At 47.5% G+C, this 16,894-nt stretch overlaps 1 protein-coding gene across 3 annotated transcripts; it reads left to right on the top strand.

The window, feature by feature from the left end:
- The first annotated feature begins 8,665 nt into the window (after positions 1-8,665).
- On the top strand, positions 8,666-11,815 carry SP8 (Sp8 transcription factor). Of its 3 annotated transcripts, none has more exons than XM_084792547.1 (2): positions 8,666-8,830; positions 9,856-11,815. In XM_084792547.1, the coding sequence occupies exons 1-2, from the start codon at positions 8,810-8,812 to the stop codon at positions 11,347-11,349; spliced, it is 1,515 nt and encodes a 504-aa protein (XP_084648673.1). In that variant the 5' UTR covers positions 8,666-8,809; the 3' UTR covers positions 11,350-11,815. The 3 variants fall into 3 exon arrangements, with proteins under 3 accessions (XP_084648673.1, XP_084648675.1, XP_084648674.1); XM_084792549.1 differs by lacking the exon at positions 8,666-8,830 and adding an exon at positions 8,954-9,220; XM_084792548.1 differs by lacking the exon at positions 8,666-8,830 and adding an exon at positions 8,954-9,572.
- Positions 11,816-16,894: the final 5,079 nt, after the last annotated feature.

Raw genomic sequence — 16,894 nt, 5'->3', positions numbered from 1 at the left:
TAAGGACAAAGGAGGCGGAAGGAAAAGGACGTTGGCTCTGGCCGGTTAAGTGCAGGCAAGGCTGGAAGAGAAGTTTGATCCTGCCTCCTTGCGCACTTCTGGGCCTTATTTTGAATTAAAATGGGGGCAGAGCTCCTTTGGTGGTAAGCGGTGGGCTCTTGTCACTTAAGGCCGAGTCTTCTTGGCTAATGTTCATGAAGTACATGATTTGAAGTGTTTGGGGGGGGGACAAAGCTTCATAAATAACTCACATTGGAACAATAGGTTGAAGCTGTTTTAGGGCTCCCAACATTCATGACTTTTCCTGTTGATAAACAGATAAACAAGGAGATCACATTTCCTTTTAAAGTGGAAGAGGTTGATACAAAATACATATACTTGGTGCCTGGCCCCCAGGCCACTAATTCTAAATGTAGGTGGGAAAGAGCCTAAGGTGACCAGTGCTTCTCCAGAGAGATGGCTGCATGGACCTGACACCAAGCAGAAGTAGCCGTCTCTGCAGGCTGGACAGCATGGATGGCGACAATCACTTTGATTCCTCCAGTTTTCATCTAGATGTCATTCACAAACAAAACTGTTGTTTACTCAGCATGAGAAATCGTGAGTGCGTAGCCCCTTGGGCCAAGAACATTTCTAAGTGCTGCAGAACTTGCTGAATGGCTGAAGACTTAAGAGAGATTCTTGAAGAAGAGCTTGCCAAAGCCAACACTTCCTTAGAGAAGAGAAGAAGTGGGGGATGGGACAGGGATGGGACAGGGATGGGACAGGGATGGGACAGGGATGGGACAGGGATGGGGTGCCCACCCTAGTAGGGGCAGAACCCTTGGGTCAGGGGAACCGATGCAAACCTGCTGCAGTTTTAGGCATTTATGACCAATACAAATACCCAGGTGAACTTGACTCAAATGTGAGACCTACCTGGTTAACCAGAAGGAAGGGCTGGGCTCTGGATTTCCTTCACTTAAGACATCTAAAAGCCATTCTGTTGGAAGCAGCTCTCCCCCTCCCCCCCTTTCTCCCTCTCTCCCCCTCCCCCTTTCTCCCCCTCTCCCCCTCCCCCCCTTTCTCCCCCTCTCCCTCTCCCCCGTTTCTAGGAAGGAGTTGTTGCAAAGGTGCTGGCGGACAAACTCTTCCTAAATGGCTTTGAAGCTGTGTTCTTATTTGTAATTTACAAACCTGGTAAATTTCAAAAAGCTTGATGGTATTTCCAGACTCCTTATTTGCACTGTCAGCTTTACTCCAAAATTAGGTTTTCATTTTCCTCTTGATTAACTTCACTGAGAAACATGTGACCCTTATGTAGATGGGGAACAGGGAGAAATGAACTAGATTTGAGACCTGATGCAGGTAGACTTGTGTAAAATGTCCACAGGCAAACACTTCAGTATCTTTCATACACAGGCAGGCTAAACCCTGGCATCTCCTCACAAGAATCCCCTGGTTTTCCTGTTCTTTAAAGTGGCTTCTGATATCCCCACTTGAGAAAAATAAAAGTCAATAGGAGCCTGTGCCCAAGTTTTGGTTGGGATTCAATATTCTAAGCAAAAATATGCTCAACAGATGACAGCGGAGATGAAGCCAGAAAACAACTCCAGCTATTTAAACTGCCAAATGAGACATAAAGCTGCATTGTAAAAATCATCTGGAAAACAGGTTTTCCCATTGAAGTCGCTATGTGTTAATTACTGTGAGCTGGAAGGCTGGAGATCGAACGCCTGGAAGCCGACTTTCACCCCGCATACGTAAACGGGAAAAGTGCTGAACTGCAGCCAGAGGGCTCCTGCCTGGGCTCATTGTCATGCATGCCTAGACATTAATATGTGTTCATGGAGGGCTCGTACAGTACGAGGTGTTATTTCCTTATAAAGAAACACCAGGTCTCGCTTTTCCATTCTTCTTACAAAATTATTCGCATTATTTATGCTACATTGAGCGATCTAATTTCTTCGTGATAGTCAGCTAATTGCTCTGGCAGGTAATTAGAGAAGAGGTTTACAACGCAAAGGGCTTTTGCATTGCCCTTCGGATTATTAAGTTGCGCTGTAAATTATACTATATTTGCTGGGGGAAAATTCTTTTGAGCAAGTTCTCTTCCTGCGCTCCGAGATGAAATCACCCCCACACCCCTCCCTAGCCACCCCCACTGCCGCCACACCCCCTGCTTTTCCTGGACTCAGAGTCGAATGGTTCTAAAGCTCGAGATTTTGTTCGTGTTCACTGGGCCGAAATAACGTGGCCATTATGGCCTGAAATGGGCCAGGTTTGAAGCGAGCTTCCTGCGCGCCTGCAATATCCAGCAGGCATGTGGGAAAAGAACGGCGTAACCGGGGACATCTGCTCAGTGCTGCTCATCTTGCTCTTACAGCCAGGTCAGGTTAAGAGAATAACCTGTTCGCCACCTTTTTTCTTGTTAATAAGACTATTAGGGGGAAAAAAAGCAAGCACACATACACACAACAGCACTAATTAACTGCCATATAAGCAGCAAACACACACACACACACACACACACACACACACACACAAAGGTGGCAGCAGTTACAAGGGGGAACTGTAAAAACATAACCATTGAGTGATTTGATCAGAAAGGCACAGAACTTCCTGCAGAAAAATAACCCAGGAAGAAAAGCCACAAATGTGAGCTCAAGAAAGCTCCCCATGGAAAAGGATTTGTGCAAAGGATGTTACAAGCTCATATTAATACAACCAATCTGAAAGTAAACTCCAGTGAACATTTTCTTCCTCCGGCTTTTAAGCATTTTGAGACACCACCCCCACCCACCCGCCCACCCACCACATTTTTTTTCATGGTGTTGTTTTGGTCTGTGTGATCTCTTGGGTCCTGATGACAAAGCCTAAGGAAGAGCATCCTGGTTTGTATCATGGTTTTAGAACATGAACTATAACCCTGGTCACAACCATCCCCATTTGTGAACTGTGTACACTGATTTGAACACATGTGTGGTGAAGCCCAGAGACCCAGAGCAGCTTCTAGATTATTCGTAATTAGAAACAATTCCCAAAGTAACATTTATCTTCCCTGAAACTGCGATTGCAATTGTCAACCGTCTGGAGGAGACAGCATCAGGGTGAGCTGGGAGCATTGCTTCTCCCAGGAACAGAGCAAAATGAAAAGAAATCAATAGTGTTGAGGATAAGAATTTAGTAGTTTTTAACTCTGCATGTTAGCTGTGAGAAAGTAATATATAATACGAGAAAGAGAGAGAGAGAGAGAGAGAGGGAGGGAGAGAGAACAGCCCAAACAAATCTATTCTAGAAAAAAATCAGACACACTTATCTGAATGTCTAAGTTACTTGTTTTACACACCAGCCTTGCACAAGAACAGCAACACCGCCCTCTGCAAACAAGCAAGCCTTTTTTCTTACAAGTGTTTTCCTTATTTACATAAAGAAATATGGAAATGCCATATATTGATGCTGTATTAGCTCCATTATATATGAAGAAAATAAATATGAAATGTGTTTTGTATCTTTAGTTAAATAGGTTATACACATGTAGTGGAGATTTGGGTTATGTGTTTTGGTAAAGCACTCTTCTTCTTCTTCTTCTTCTTCTTCTTCTTCTTCTTCTTCTTCTTCTTCTTCTTCTCTCTCTCTCTCTCTCTCTCTCTCTCTCTCTCTCTCTCTCTCCAACCTAACTACTAGTTAAGGCGACTTTTTGATGCCTGCCTGTGTGTTTGTGTATGTGTGTGTGTGTGTGTGTGTGTGTGTGTGTGTGTGTGTGTAAGTCCTTGGCTTTTGAGTATATGCAATTTAAATTACCCAGCTAAAGGAAATAAAAGCCTTTCATACCCTAGATTAAGCTGGTAGATATCTTTTTAATATAAAGTGTTTCTAACTTTGAATGCTTTAAAATGGCAGAGAAAAAAACCCGATACATATTAAGGAGAAATGGAAGAAAATATCGAATCATTTCAGAAAGAGGCAACGAGGAAAAAAATACACTCCCCATTTATTCGAGGAATAATGCTTTGCATCCTCAAGAGTCCCCGGGCAAGTAGCTCAGAATCACTGTGACTTCGCTGTGACCAACAAATGCATCCAAGTAAGCAGGGACCCGGCTGTAAATGTGGCTGGACAGTTGAAACCGAATAACCTCGCTAATAGGGGCTATTGTTCAGCGTGGAAGTTCCCATTTTCCAATCAGGAAAATACAGCCCTCTCTCAGCTCTAGCCGACTGATCTCTTCCCACCTACGGGTTCAACAATCTGCCACCAGCGAGGGGCTTTTATTACGTCCCTTCCAGGAAATGCTAGGCAAGTTCTTAAGTAGAACCACCCGAGAGCAGGGATGGACCGTGGAGGGGGCCTTCAGGAATCCACAGGCCCACGCCTGGCCAGGCTTTCTTTTCAACCGGAATCCCAACAGCTCCCAGCAAACCCCACCTGGCTCAGCCCTCTTCTCCTGTGGCCGCGGGCAGTGCTCGGCTCTGCTTCTACGCTTTTTATCTAGTTAGCCCGCGCGTTTCCGCGTCAGGTGCCTACACCGGGGAGAGGGCAAAGCTGTCCCTTCCCACGCTGCCTGCCAGGGTCACGCCGCTGGCGCTGCACTGACTTGCAAAGGACACCCGCGGGTCGGCTAGCAGTCTTGGGGAGTCGCCTCCAAGTCTCAGGCAACCCAGACGCCAGCTGCTGGCTTATCCGTACCCTGTAGAGGTACGAGCTCAGTTCCCGTGCCTTCTCCCACTGGCTTTTCCCTCTTTCTCCCACCCAGCCTCCCCCCCCCCCCGCCCCTTCGCCTGTGTGTAAGTCAGATCATACTTGTATTAAAAGACAGTGTGTATTGAAAGACTTGTGTAAAAGACAGTTGGAAGCCTAGATAACTTTGATGTCTTTCTATTATAAATCCCCACTTGTATCTAGTAGTTAAAAATGGTTTTATTTACTCGTCTAGGAATCTACACATTTTAATCTATTGACCAAGAAGCAGATGCATATCTCACTCCCTACTCTCCGGAAAGAGAACGCAGAGATCAAAACCTCTGGTTTGCTTTTAGAATCCTGTTTCTCTGGTTGTGAGATTCCTAGCATTTGACTGGGTCTTCGAACCCGCCCCATAAAAAGAAGCCCCCTCCCCGCGCATACACACACACACACACACACACACACACACACACACACTCACCAAAATACAAAACCCAAACCACCGCCACCACCAACGCCGCCACCGCCTCGCCTCCACCACCACCAAGGGGGAGGAAAAGCCCTCCCTTTCTCTGTTCCATCTAAAGAGCCCGTGATGTATATTGTATCTGCAAGGTGTTAGCTATACTTGAGCAGGTAGTTCCCAGGATGTAAATTAGGTCCCAAAAGCTGTTGTCCAAATCGAAGAAACAGAGAAATTAATCTGGGAGACTATCCATCATCACCGGTAATAAAGAGAGCGACATGGATGAGACAGATGATATGATTAAGGGGCTGTGGTCGTTTTAATTAACTTTTTGCTGTCCTGTAATGATCAAACTGGTCACCAGACCCGGTCAATAAGCATGTTAATATCAAACAAATAAAACCAGGGATGATTAAAAACCTCCTGGTTTATTAAATTTGAAATTCAAATGAAATTTATGCTGCAGATGCATACAGAATGTTAATAGATTTTAGTTTTATTGATAGTGGATCCCACAGGTTTGCAAGAAAACAGCACACTTTCTCCTCTTGCTTCTTTCCAGCACATTAAGCTTATTGGGTAGGGAAAACTTTATTGATGTTCGGAAACCTGAACTTCCTGTATTACTTCCACCTTTTCTCTAAACATCTCAATTACTATAGTACAATACTGCAAAACTGATCAATATCAAAACAGGTGAGCTGAACTCCATGACTTAACCAGGCTGGCTGTACCTGCCATGATGTCTTCCATGGGACAGGAATGGTGTGTATATGGGTCACTCCTCAAAGTAGGGGGTAAGTGGCCTTAACAGTGGTTTCATTTAAAGTAGAAGCAAGGCTATGAGCGTATTACCTCTGCTGTTTGATAACCTCATGAAGAAACAAAAACAAAACAAACCACTAACCAGTTCTTGGTGGAGTGGGAGGAAGAAGGCCAACTAAAGAAGAAAGAGGCCCACTGGCAAGCCCCTCCCTTTCACAATGGCAGTAAGTGGAATATGTGTAAATTTAGATGTTTATAAATACTATACGTTAGCGACACACTGAATATATAATGTATATATTTCTAGTGAAAGCTGCCCATGCAAACCTTTTCAAAGCCCTCAAAGCTGAAAGCAAACATCATGCAAATGGAAGAATCTGGTATTTTCACTAAATCCACACCAACATTGTGACTCATTGTTATAGGAAGACTGGCATGTAATTCTCAAGCGCATTTATACAAGTGAAATATCTTAGAGTTAGCTTAAAATTGAGTAGCTCAAAATTGCAGTCACATGATGCTGAGTTTTTCTAATTCCTGACATTTTTGAGGAAACAGTAGTTAACGCCTCTGTTTACTCTCATGCTCAGCATTTAAGGTTTTAACAGTCCTGCCTCTTTCCAGAATATAGGAGGATTAAAAAGATAAAATAACTATTCATAGGGAGGAGTCTTCCTTCAAAGCATTTCCCTCCACCTTTGAGGATGATGCTATTGATTAAAATTAAACCCCAAATTTGAACAACTGTATATTAGGTTCCTAAAATGAATATCATTATCGAAGGAGACCAAAGCAATGAAGTTAATTCTCTTTTATTTGTTAAACGGAGTTCCCTCCTTCCCCCACCCCTTCCTCCTCCTGGGCTGGCCTGTCACGCCTTCTCAACACGCTGAAATCATTCAGAGGGGCTTGCAGAGAGAAACTCGACATTTATGGTAAGCGTCAGCCTTCAGAGAAAGAAAGCAGTTCATTAATTTACTTCACACTTACTTCAAACTGTGTGGATGTCCCTTACTCCCTTAATCAATAGATATGATGTGCAGTCAATATCCACACATGAGGGGAAAAAAAGGCCTAAAAATACAAATTCCTGCACCACAAACATCAACTCCAACTGTGCAGGTGAATTTTACACAAAGGATGAAACCTGACTTTGGATGTCAGCAAACCCAGGAGATTTTTTTTTTTTGACATCTTCAGAAACTGCAATACATTTGAGAACATTTTTTTTTTAAGTCTCCCAAGTCAAAACAGAATAACTCTTTCCTCTACTCACATTTTCGTCAATCCCCCTTAGAGTTAGACTTCTGAGAGTCTTTCTAACAGGATAAAATAGAGATTGCTGTGGTTTTAGAAACATGAATATTCAACAAACCCCCCCAAGGACTGGATTTTCCTCTTTATTCTGGTGTTGCCTTTTTTTTTTTTTTTTTTTTTTTTTTTTGTAGTTTAAGAAGTTCGGTTGTGGTGACCAGAGAATTGTAATGACATTTCTGAAGGCAATTAATAATAAAAACACCAAGTGAGTGACTAAAACGCAGGGAATTTGAAGAGCGCATGGTGACTCAAGAGACACACTCCAGAGACGGCCTGCTCAAATCACAGACGCTTCGGTAAACGTATCACAAGCTTTGTCAAAGGCTCACCTCCATTCTCACATAAATGGAACCCACAGATTTCAGTCGCTCTGATTTTTCTGTCAGAAAGGCACAGTGGGGTTTCCTGCGAAAACTTCTAAATTGGGTAAAATGCTCCTCAATTTCTCATCCAATGGGAGAAAAACACAACCCCTCTTACTCCCCTCTCCGTCTAATCTTTTTGTAATTTTACTGCACGCCACGGGGCAAACACACCTCCTCCCAGACCTGCACTTCCAAAGCCGAATCCCACCTCAGAAAGGGGTGGGGGTAAGAGCAACCAGATCAAAGTAACAACTCAAAGGCGCAGGCGCACACACGCCCCATCTATCACACTCCCACCCACCCGCCCTCGGCCCCAACCTTCCACTCTTTCTATTTGGCTGAAATATCAGGAAATGGAACATAAGTATCAAGATTTGCTTCAAAACTGTACTGAACGAGCCCAGGAAACTAAGAAACAAACAAGCACAACAAAAATCACTCCATCTTTTAAGTTTAAGAGGCAGAGGAAGTTAGTGACAGAGGTAGAGTTTGGGAATATTTATTTACCCGGCCTCACTCAACCTCCCGGTTTCTCTCTCCAGATCTCCAATCTCTTATGCAAGTACACTTTATTGTATTGTTTCAGTTCCCTGCACCCAGCTTTGGTGCTGGCGCGCACGCACACATCACTCTTTCCTCTGGATCACGCGCACACAGGCGCGCACACACTCTCCACCTACACTAAACACGCGTGCACGCCTCTCCCCACCCGGGATTGAACGCTCTGTAGTCCCTGGCAAGCTAGGGTAGAGGGACTCAGTTATCTTGCACATTTCACAACTGTATTCCTGTCCCCCTTTGTCACACACGCAGTTACTCCCACACACACCCTCGAGGTGGTTGCACGACCACTGCTTGCCAGTGCTTAGCCAGAGCTTTGCGACCCTGCCCAGCCACCCCTCCGCTTTCTGCAGTGCTCTTGCCCTGGTGGGTTACACTCGCGATCGCTTTACACGCGCGCGCACACTCACACCGTGCGACACCCCTATCTACCCCCCCCCCCCCGCCTCCCGCCTGCGCCGATGACCTCACGGCGCGCGCGCGGCGCGGCCCGGCGAGGCCACAGATTGGCTGGCCGCGCCTCCGCGGCACTTCAAAGCCGGAGAGGGAGCTACAATTGTGGCGGAATGGGCGGAACTGATCATTGTATTGCACACCTCTAAAAAAAACACTGCCTCTGATTTATCAATATAAAAAAGATCCTCTGAGAGGAGGAGGGCGCTTCTGTGTGATGGCAACTTCACTTCTAGGGGTGAGTCTCAGGATCTTCTCTCGCTGGTTTAATTAGTTTCCTTTTATTGCCTATCGGAGGGGGTTAAAGTCGCCCCGGCCAGGCCACAGGCTATCAGTCTCTCTATTGAGAGGGCCCCCCTCCCGCCCTTAAATACAAGTGAGTTTAGAGAAAAGAAAGGGGGGGGGGAGGAGGCAGAGCCACTTTTTTTTTCCTTCAGCACAGGAAAGGTTCATAGGGCATTGAGACCCGCCACCTCGCAGCGCCTGGCCGCTCCCTGCCTGGGAGAACTGCGCGTATTAGGATACGAGCGACGATTTCGAGGGGGGAAGCGAGTAAGTTTTTTTCCCCTCCTGGGCATTCTCTCCTTTCCCCTTATTTTTATTTTTCGTCAGCCCGCCTGGCTTGCAGGTACGTTGAACTTGTCTTAGAGAGAGAGAGAGAGAGAGAGAGAGAGAGAGAGAGAGAGAGAGAGAGAGAGAGAGAGAGAGAGAGAGAGAGATCACTAAAAGGCTGGAGGAGGGAGTAAGCCTTACAATTCGGCCTCTTTTTGGCCGGGGGAGAAGCCATCAAGGATGGGTTGAAGGGGACCGGAAGAGGATTTTCAAAGCTCTCTCGGGATTGCCGGGTAGCGACCTTAAACGCAGTCCAGCAATTTCCCCAGGTTACAAGGGAAAGAAAACTTCTCCCGCCCTAGTCTGGACTGCATGTTCGTTTGATCGAAATCGTCTAGGGCTGTGTGAACACAAGAGTGTTGTCTTAGGTGAGAATTCTTGTTAAACTCTTCTTTAGCGTGGCGCTTTGCTCCGGAATCAGACGCCCGCAGCCAAACTTGTCCCCTCCAGTAGAGTAGGAGGCAGCCGGGCGCCGGGGCAGCTGGGGGTGCCAGGTGAGTTTGTGGCTTCACGCCGCCGCAGCGAGAGGTGGGGAGCAGATGGGGCGTCCGGAGGCTACAAGGGGACTAACGTGCATTTCTTTCCTCCCTCCCCCACCGGCCCTTTGCCCACCACCCCTCCCCCACCCTTCTCCTCCGCTCTGGGCCGTAGGAAGAACCGAGGTTGGGATCCACTCCTCTGGCCATGCTTGCTGCTACCTGTAATAAGATCGGCAGCCCCAGCCCGTCTCCCTCCTCCCTGTCGGACAGCTCTTCTTCCTTCGGTAAAGGCTTCCACCCTTGGAAACGCTCCTCGTCTTCCTCCTCCGGCAGCTGCAACGTAGTGGGTTCCAGTCTCTCCAGCTTCGGAGTGTCGGGCGCCTCCCGGAACGGCGGCTCATCCTCGGCCGCGGCGGCGGCAGCGGCGGCGGCGGCAGCTGCCGCAGCCTTGGTATCCGACTCGTTCAGTTGCGGCGGCTCGCCGGGTTCCAGCGCCTTCTCTCTCACTTCCAGCAGCGCCGCCGCAGCGGCCGCAGCTGCGGCGGCCGCCGCTTCCAGCTCGCCCTTCGCCAACGACTACTCGGTGTTCCAGGCCCCGGGAGTCTCGGGGGGCAGCGGCGGCGGCGGCGGGGGCGGCGGCGGCGGCTCCGGGGCGCACTCGCAGGACAGCTCCCACCAGCCGGTGTTCATCTCCAAGGTGCACACGTCGGTGGACGGGCTGCAGGGCATCTACCCGCGCGTGGGCATGGCGCACCCGTATGAGTCTTGGTTCAAGCCCTCGCACCCGGGCCTTGGCGCTGCGGGCGACGTGGGCTCCGCGGGCGCCTCCAGCTGGTGGGACGTGGGCGCGGGCTGGATCGACGTGCAGAATCCCAACGGGGCGGCGGCGCTGCCGGGCTCGCTGCACCCGGCCGCCGGGGGCCTCCAAACGTCGCTGCATTCGCCGCTGGGAGGCTACAACTCGGATTACTCGGGCCTGAGCCACTCGGCCTTCAGCAGTGGTGCCTCTTCGCACCTGCTCAGCCCTGCGGGCCAGCACCTCATGGATGGCTTCAAGCCGGTGTTGCCCGGCTCCTACCCGGATTCCGCCCCATCGCCGCTGGCCGGCGCAGGCAGCTCCATGCTGAGCGCGGGGCCCACGGCGCCGCTGGGTGGGTCCCCACGCTCGTCCGCGCGCCGCTACTCCGGCCGCGCCACCTGCGACTGCCCCAACTGCCAGGAGGCTGAGCGTCTAGGCCCGGCGGGAGCGAGCCTGCGGCGCAAAGGGCTACACAGCTGCCACATCCCCGGCTGCGGCAAGGTGTACGGCAAGACGTCGCACCTGAAGGCGCACCTGCGCTGGCACACAGGCGAGCGGCCGTTCGTGTGCAACTGGCTGTTCTGCGGTAAGCGCTTCACACGTTCCGACGAGCTGCAGCGGCACCTGCGGACCCACACGGGCGAGAAGCGCTTTGCCTGCCCGGTGTGCAACAAGCGCTTCATGCGCAGTGACCACCTGAGCAAGCACGTGAAGACGCACAGCGGCGGCGGCGGCTCCGCGGGCTCCGGCGGCGGCAAGAAGGGCAGCGACACCGACAGCGAGCACAGCGCGGCGGGCAGCCCGCCTTGCCATTCTCCCGAGCTGCTGCAGCCCCCAGAGCCGGGTCATCGCAATGGCCTGGAGTGACTGTCCCCGAGCTTCCCACCTGGGTCCCGTCGGGCTTGACTGCCTGGACTGGGTTCGGGTTTCAGCTTGCTGTCTCACGCTCTTTCCCCCCTGCGCACCATTCTCCCTCTAACCGGCTTCCGTCGTCTAACTTTTATTAAAGGGATGTGGACAGTAAGTAGCACGCACCGGTGGCTGGAGCCCTGGCTCCCTTCTGCATAGTGACACCCAAGGTTCCCTGTGGGAACCCGCTCCTCCAGCTGCAGGCTGGCGCAGCTTTGAGAGGGCAGCGGCCTCTGTTATGAGGCCGCGTGAGTGGGTTGTCTGGTGGACCCCCAGCCTCTGCCGCCCCGGAGAGCGCAGTGCACGAACCAGTGGAGACGGAGCTGTAGGGAGGGGGAGGCGGGAGGCCAGGCAGGCACCCCGCCTGGACCCCCGAGCCCTCCCCATTGGGCGGCTATCCCATGCTGAGCTCTACCGGGGCAGGGAAAGGGGGCGCGGGGGACGGGGGGCGGGAGGCTGCTGCACCCAGACCGGGTTAACCGAGTTTAGCTCCCCCCATTCGCTCTGCCTAGGTCTTTGTGCCCTGTGGGTGAACTGATGAGAGTTTTTGCGACCCGGAATCAATGTCCCCACCCTCTTTCATCTTTGTAACTTTTTTTTTTTTTACTAAAAAACTGAGAGGAAAATAATGAACAAGCAACCTTCCTCTTAGCTTCCCGTTTAGATAGTTTTCCTCTGCCTGCGAACACGTCTTTCCAGATTGCTAATATTGATCCCAAAGTTATTTTGATCACAGTAATTTATGGGGTTGGGGTGGGAGTGAGGGTAGATATCTTTTTTCTTATGCAAAAATACTCCCTTTCCTGTGAGGCGAGATCAACCATCTTCGTGTTTGTCCTTTTCTACCTCGTTTTTTCACCATTCCCAAGCATAGTCTCTCAACCGCCCCCCCTCCCCCCCCCCCGCACACTTTTGGCTTAGTCCAGGAGTCAATAAATCTACTGATTTCTGTAAATTATTGCAAGTCATTGAGGATTTTTTTTTTAGAATTAAACGTTTTTCTTTGTGATTTGTGATTTAAACTCAAGTGGAGAAGCTATCCTTTATTTCAGATAAGGCTCTAGTTTAAATGCCAAAAGAGGGAAACAGGACAAAATTTTAAAGTTCTTTGTAAAATATATCTGAACCTAATGGTTTGTACAACTGGAAAACCGTTCTAGATTAGTTTCTCATTAAACATGACTCCACCGGTGTGAGGTGTGAGGCACACTGTCCAGGAGACGATTATGTATAGTATTTTTCTTGTACATTACTTCTGGTAAATATTTGAAAATATATTGAAGTAAACTTGATTTTTTTCTTTTCTTTTTCGTCAGAAGAAAATATTAAGAGTTATTGTTGAGGTTCTGATGAGCTGCAGGGGTTTTTTTTGTTGTTTTTTTGTTTTTTGTTTTGTTTTTGTTTTTTAAACTCAATTCTGGAGGTGCAGAGCCACACACGCACTTTCCGGGCCTAGTTTTGCTCGAATATAAATTTAGATAGGTATCAAGCTGTAACTAAGACACTATTTGATGAATGTTGGATGACATTTAATTTAATGGCGCATGTACTTATTTGCATTTGCTGGCAGTTCAGGCATAGTTAAAGTGAGAGTTCTCCTATACTTCATAATAATGGGGTCTGCCAAGCCCATGTATTAAATAAATTGTCCAAGTGATACTCGACTTACTTCAGCCTTTGTGTATTTCCTGAAGGTGATATTGTTAACTGTTGACAAATACTCCTGACACTACATTTAAGTGTTGTTTGCAGAGTTTGCAAACTAACTATTCATTGTAATGTTGAAATAATTTGGATATTTCACATTGAAATGAAAAGCCTTTCTCTGGAACATTTTAGACTTGCATTTTAAATGCATGAAATGTAATTGATTTATTTGTAATATTTTAAATGGTATTAATAAACTCAGATAAACGCCTAGGTCAGTTAATTTGTATTTTTTTCCCTTTTAAAACTATGGGCATTTGCATTTTATCTTCAGTTTTAATGTCTAATTTAAACAAAATATGACCCTTTTTGGTAATATTTAAATATTTGACCTTAAGATATTATGTAGATGGAAGGTATATTTGGGAGAGCTGTGTTTTCTTTGTTTACCAAGATAAAGATTATAGTGTCTAAGATATGTAATTAATTATTTACTCATATTTAGCTCATAGCAACCAGGATTTATTGACCTCTAAAAACTTGCAGTAATTCGCAAACAATTCAAAGAAATTCCATGTTGCTGCTTCCTTCTCAGTCTCCAGAAGGAGTCAGGTTGTTGGCCTTTAATTGTATTTAGTGTTTAAAAGGCCAAGACTTAGATGGAAGATCAATACATCTAAAATAAAGGCATCATTTGGGGGTAACTTCTGTTAGGAGGCAGAGGGGATCAAGCTAACAAAAGCTTGTTTTTTTGGCATTCTATGTCTGAACTAAAGAGTCTGCAGAGGTAAATATCAGAGATTACTGTTGAAATGAGTTATCTGTTCTTTAAAAGTCTCTAAACAGCCACCAAAGAAAAGGAAGGTTAAACCTTAATCTGTCTACGAGGCTATTGTTCAAAGGTGTCAATGATGCCAATAAAAAACATTGTCTTGTTATGTCTAAGTGCATTTAAGCAACGGGTGTTCCTTGAGCCATACTTTGAAACATAATATACTTTAAATGTTGATTGATGTTATATCAAACTATTTCACTATTAGATTAATATTATTTTGAATCAAACTTAATAAAAAGCTAGTGTGTTGAGATTCTAATAAGTTTAGCTTCTTTCTTTCTGTTTGCATGCTCCTTGACCTCAGTTCAGTCTTGGTATTTATCTGGAATTTAAATTTGTTTTCATTGAAATTTATGTAAAGTTATAATACATAGAAACAAATGAAAAATACAGTGTATTATAAGTACTATATAAAGTCTGGGCAAAAGCAATCAGAGACTTGTAGTTTAATATGGTGTATAATAACGCAGTTGGTGCTCACAGAGTAGAGACAGCCTTCATCCAGCTGCCCAATCCGTCCTCATATGGATGCATCAAGCCCTTATGGTTAAAGATAAACAGTAACCTTTGACATTTTGGGATGCTGTGGCTCTAAGAAATGGCTGCTAAGAAAATAAAACAGTCTCTGTTACTTTTTCCTAGGAATAATGCAGAGCACGGTTAAAGTGTTTCTTTATTGTTGATGCTTGCAGCAGGTTGGGGGATGCAGAGAGGCCAGCTCCACAGCTAATGTAGAGGCAGGTAAGAGGACAGCTTGGTTTATCTATAGGAATGAACACCTGGCTTGAGATGTATTGTGCCAAGGAGGGAGACTGTCTGGAGGGTGAGTTCTTTGGGGGTGCAGGAAGCAGGGCTTCATTTTGTGTTGTAGAGGTTCGAACTTTCACTTTCTCCCTTCAGCTTTCCCTGCAGTCCAGCTTGGCTTTACTTGTTTTGCCTGGCATGGAGCAGTACTGCTAACTTAGTTCAACATAGAGTGGGTAGAGTCCCCTTTTGGGGTGGGGGTGGGGGGGGCGGTGAACATTATGTCTCGTTGGGGAGGAAGGAAGATGAAACACAAAAGGAATTCTTTTCTATGTAGTCCTGATAATGGCTACAAACTCACTCCCATGAAGCCAGAGTGGCTGTCACTTTGAACCAAAGGACAAGCTTCCGGGCTTGCAGATCAAGGTAGAGTCAAACTAGCTGTTGACCCAGAGGTCAGGCCTGCATGTATCAGCCCATCCTCCCGAGACTGGGAAGGCACTGCCCCTCTCCTCAAGGCTTGGTGCTATCCAGCCTCCCTAGTTCATCCCTAGCCCAAACTTGAGGCTTAACTTCCCCACCCTGACTTGCTCTTTCCCGGCTTCTTCATCACCTTGGTTTTAAAATGAACTTGTTCACTTGGATACCTGAAAGTGGACAGGATTATCAGCTAAGATATGCTGTGAAAGATACCGAGTTTAAACCACGGTGATAGTTGCTCTCCCGCAGCGAGAGATACTGAGGAGTGTCCCTGGATAGGCTTGCCTCTGCACTGCCCTGTTACCCGAGTCTTGGCATAACTTCTCAATTGTGTCCTTAGCTAGGGGACCGACCGGCGCGGCGACGAGCAGGGATTCCCGCTTCGTAAGTAGACTGCAAGTTCTACCTTAAACGTTTTCTCTCCCCCATAGATCTTTCGGTCATGCTACCGAACGGAAAAATAAATGTATTGAAAATTAATGTTTTATGATAGAAGATTGCCTCAGAAGACAGGATTGGGGAGGGGCCTGTTAGTTAAAGAAAAAAAAAGGTATGAGAAAAAGTATAGATTTAAATATCTTCGGGTTGTCTTAAGGTGGTAGAGATAAATTTTACTCATTTGTTTTTCATATAACTGAGATACTGATTTGATCCCAGTATTTTTTAATAAAGTATGGTTTTAAAATTTTTCTTCCTTTAAAGAAAACGTTTGCGTCAAGTAGGCATTTCTATTTATTTTCACCCCCTTTACTAAAATGGTTACAGGTTCTGGTCCCGTCCCCTCCTCGCTGCCCCATCCCCCTCGGCGCTTCTTTTCCAAAATAGCCTTAAAATTCTACAACTGATTTAGGAGAGGAGACGTGTTAATAGAGTAATGCAATATTCTCTGGGTCCCCGGCTTCAGTTCTCCGAGTGCCGTCTTCCCAAGGCTTTGCTCAGCACAATGGTTGCTGTTATCTAAAAACTAAGATGCAGAATTTGGTTATGCTCCGATTTCCTGCTTCCGGATTAGGGGAAAGCCAGTAATCCCTGGGTGTCCTGGACTCCAGCCCCTGGCTCCTGGGGAAGACGGCCACCTTGTAGACTCTCCCTGGCAGCTGAACGTTGATTACACTGCTGCGGGAGGGAGGGAAAGAGTCTATTTTATTTCAGTCCCTGGGCGCGTGTTTAATTTAATTTAATTTCTGTGGGTCTCTTGGCGGCAGGGAGGCAGATTTTTACTTTGGCTTAGCTTCTTAAAGAGGCTCGGGACTTCTAGGCAGCTAGGAGGGTGATTTAGCCCCAGGCATATTGCGTTTGCTACAATCTGCCCCTTATCACGTTAGTTCTAAAGCCATCTTTTTAGGCTCGTACACTTGGATTCTTGTTTGCACTCTCCAATTTGGCTGCTCGGGCTTTTAAATTCCGAAGGCTCACTGGAAGTGACCCCGTGTTCTGCTGAGTTCCTCGCTGGCCCTCAGTTTCCCCAGCTTTCTGGAAACAAATCAGGGGAGTCAGGGACGAGTCCCTCCGGCTCGGCTTGGCGTCCTCCACGTGCAAGCACAGCTCTTGGGAAGATCCCCGGCGGCCTCGGGAAGGCTCCCAGCGGCCAAGATTCCTTGGGGGTGTCTGTGGCGCTTCTGCCCTGGCTCTCTGCGCGCCCCGCGCGTACAAAGGCTCCGAGGCAGCCTGCGCCTTCTGCGCGGTCAGCGAGCGCCACCCTGTGCCCCGCGGCCGCGCTGCAGAGCCCCGGCCTGCGACTCTCTCCAGCCTGACCTTGGGGCTCCAGTAGCATCTCCTTCCTCCAAACCGAACCGC

Source organism: Acomys minous (genome assembly GCF_964271855.1).
Source record: "Acomys minous genome assembly, chromosome: 8".
Classification (NCBI taxonomy): Eukaryota; Metazoa; Chordata; class Mammalia; order Rodentia; family Muridae; genus Acomys; species Acomys minous.
This window is presented reverse-complemented; position numbering and strand designations above follow the sequence as displayed.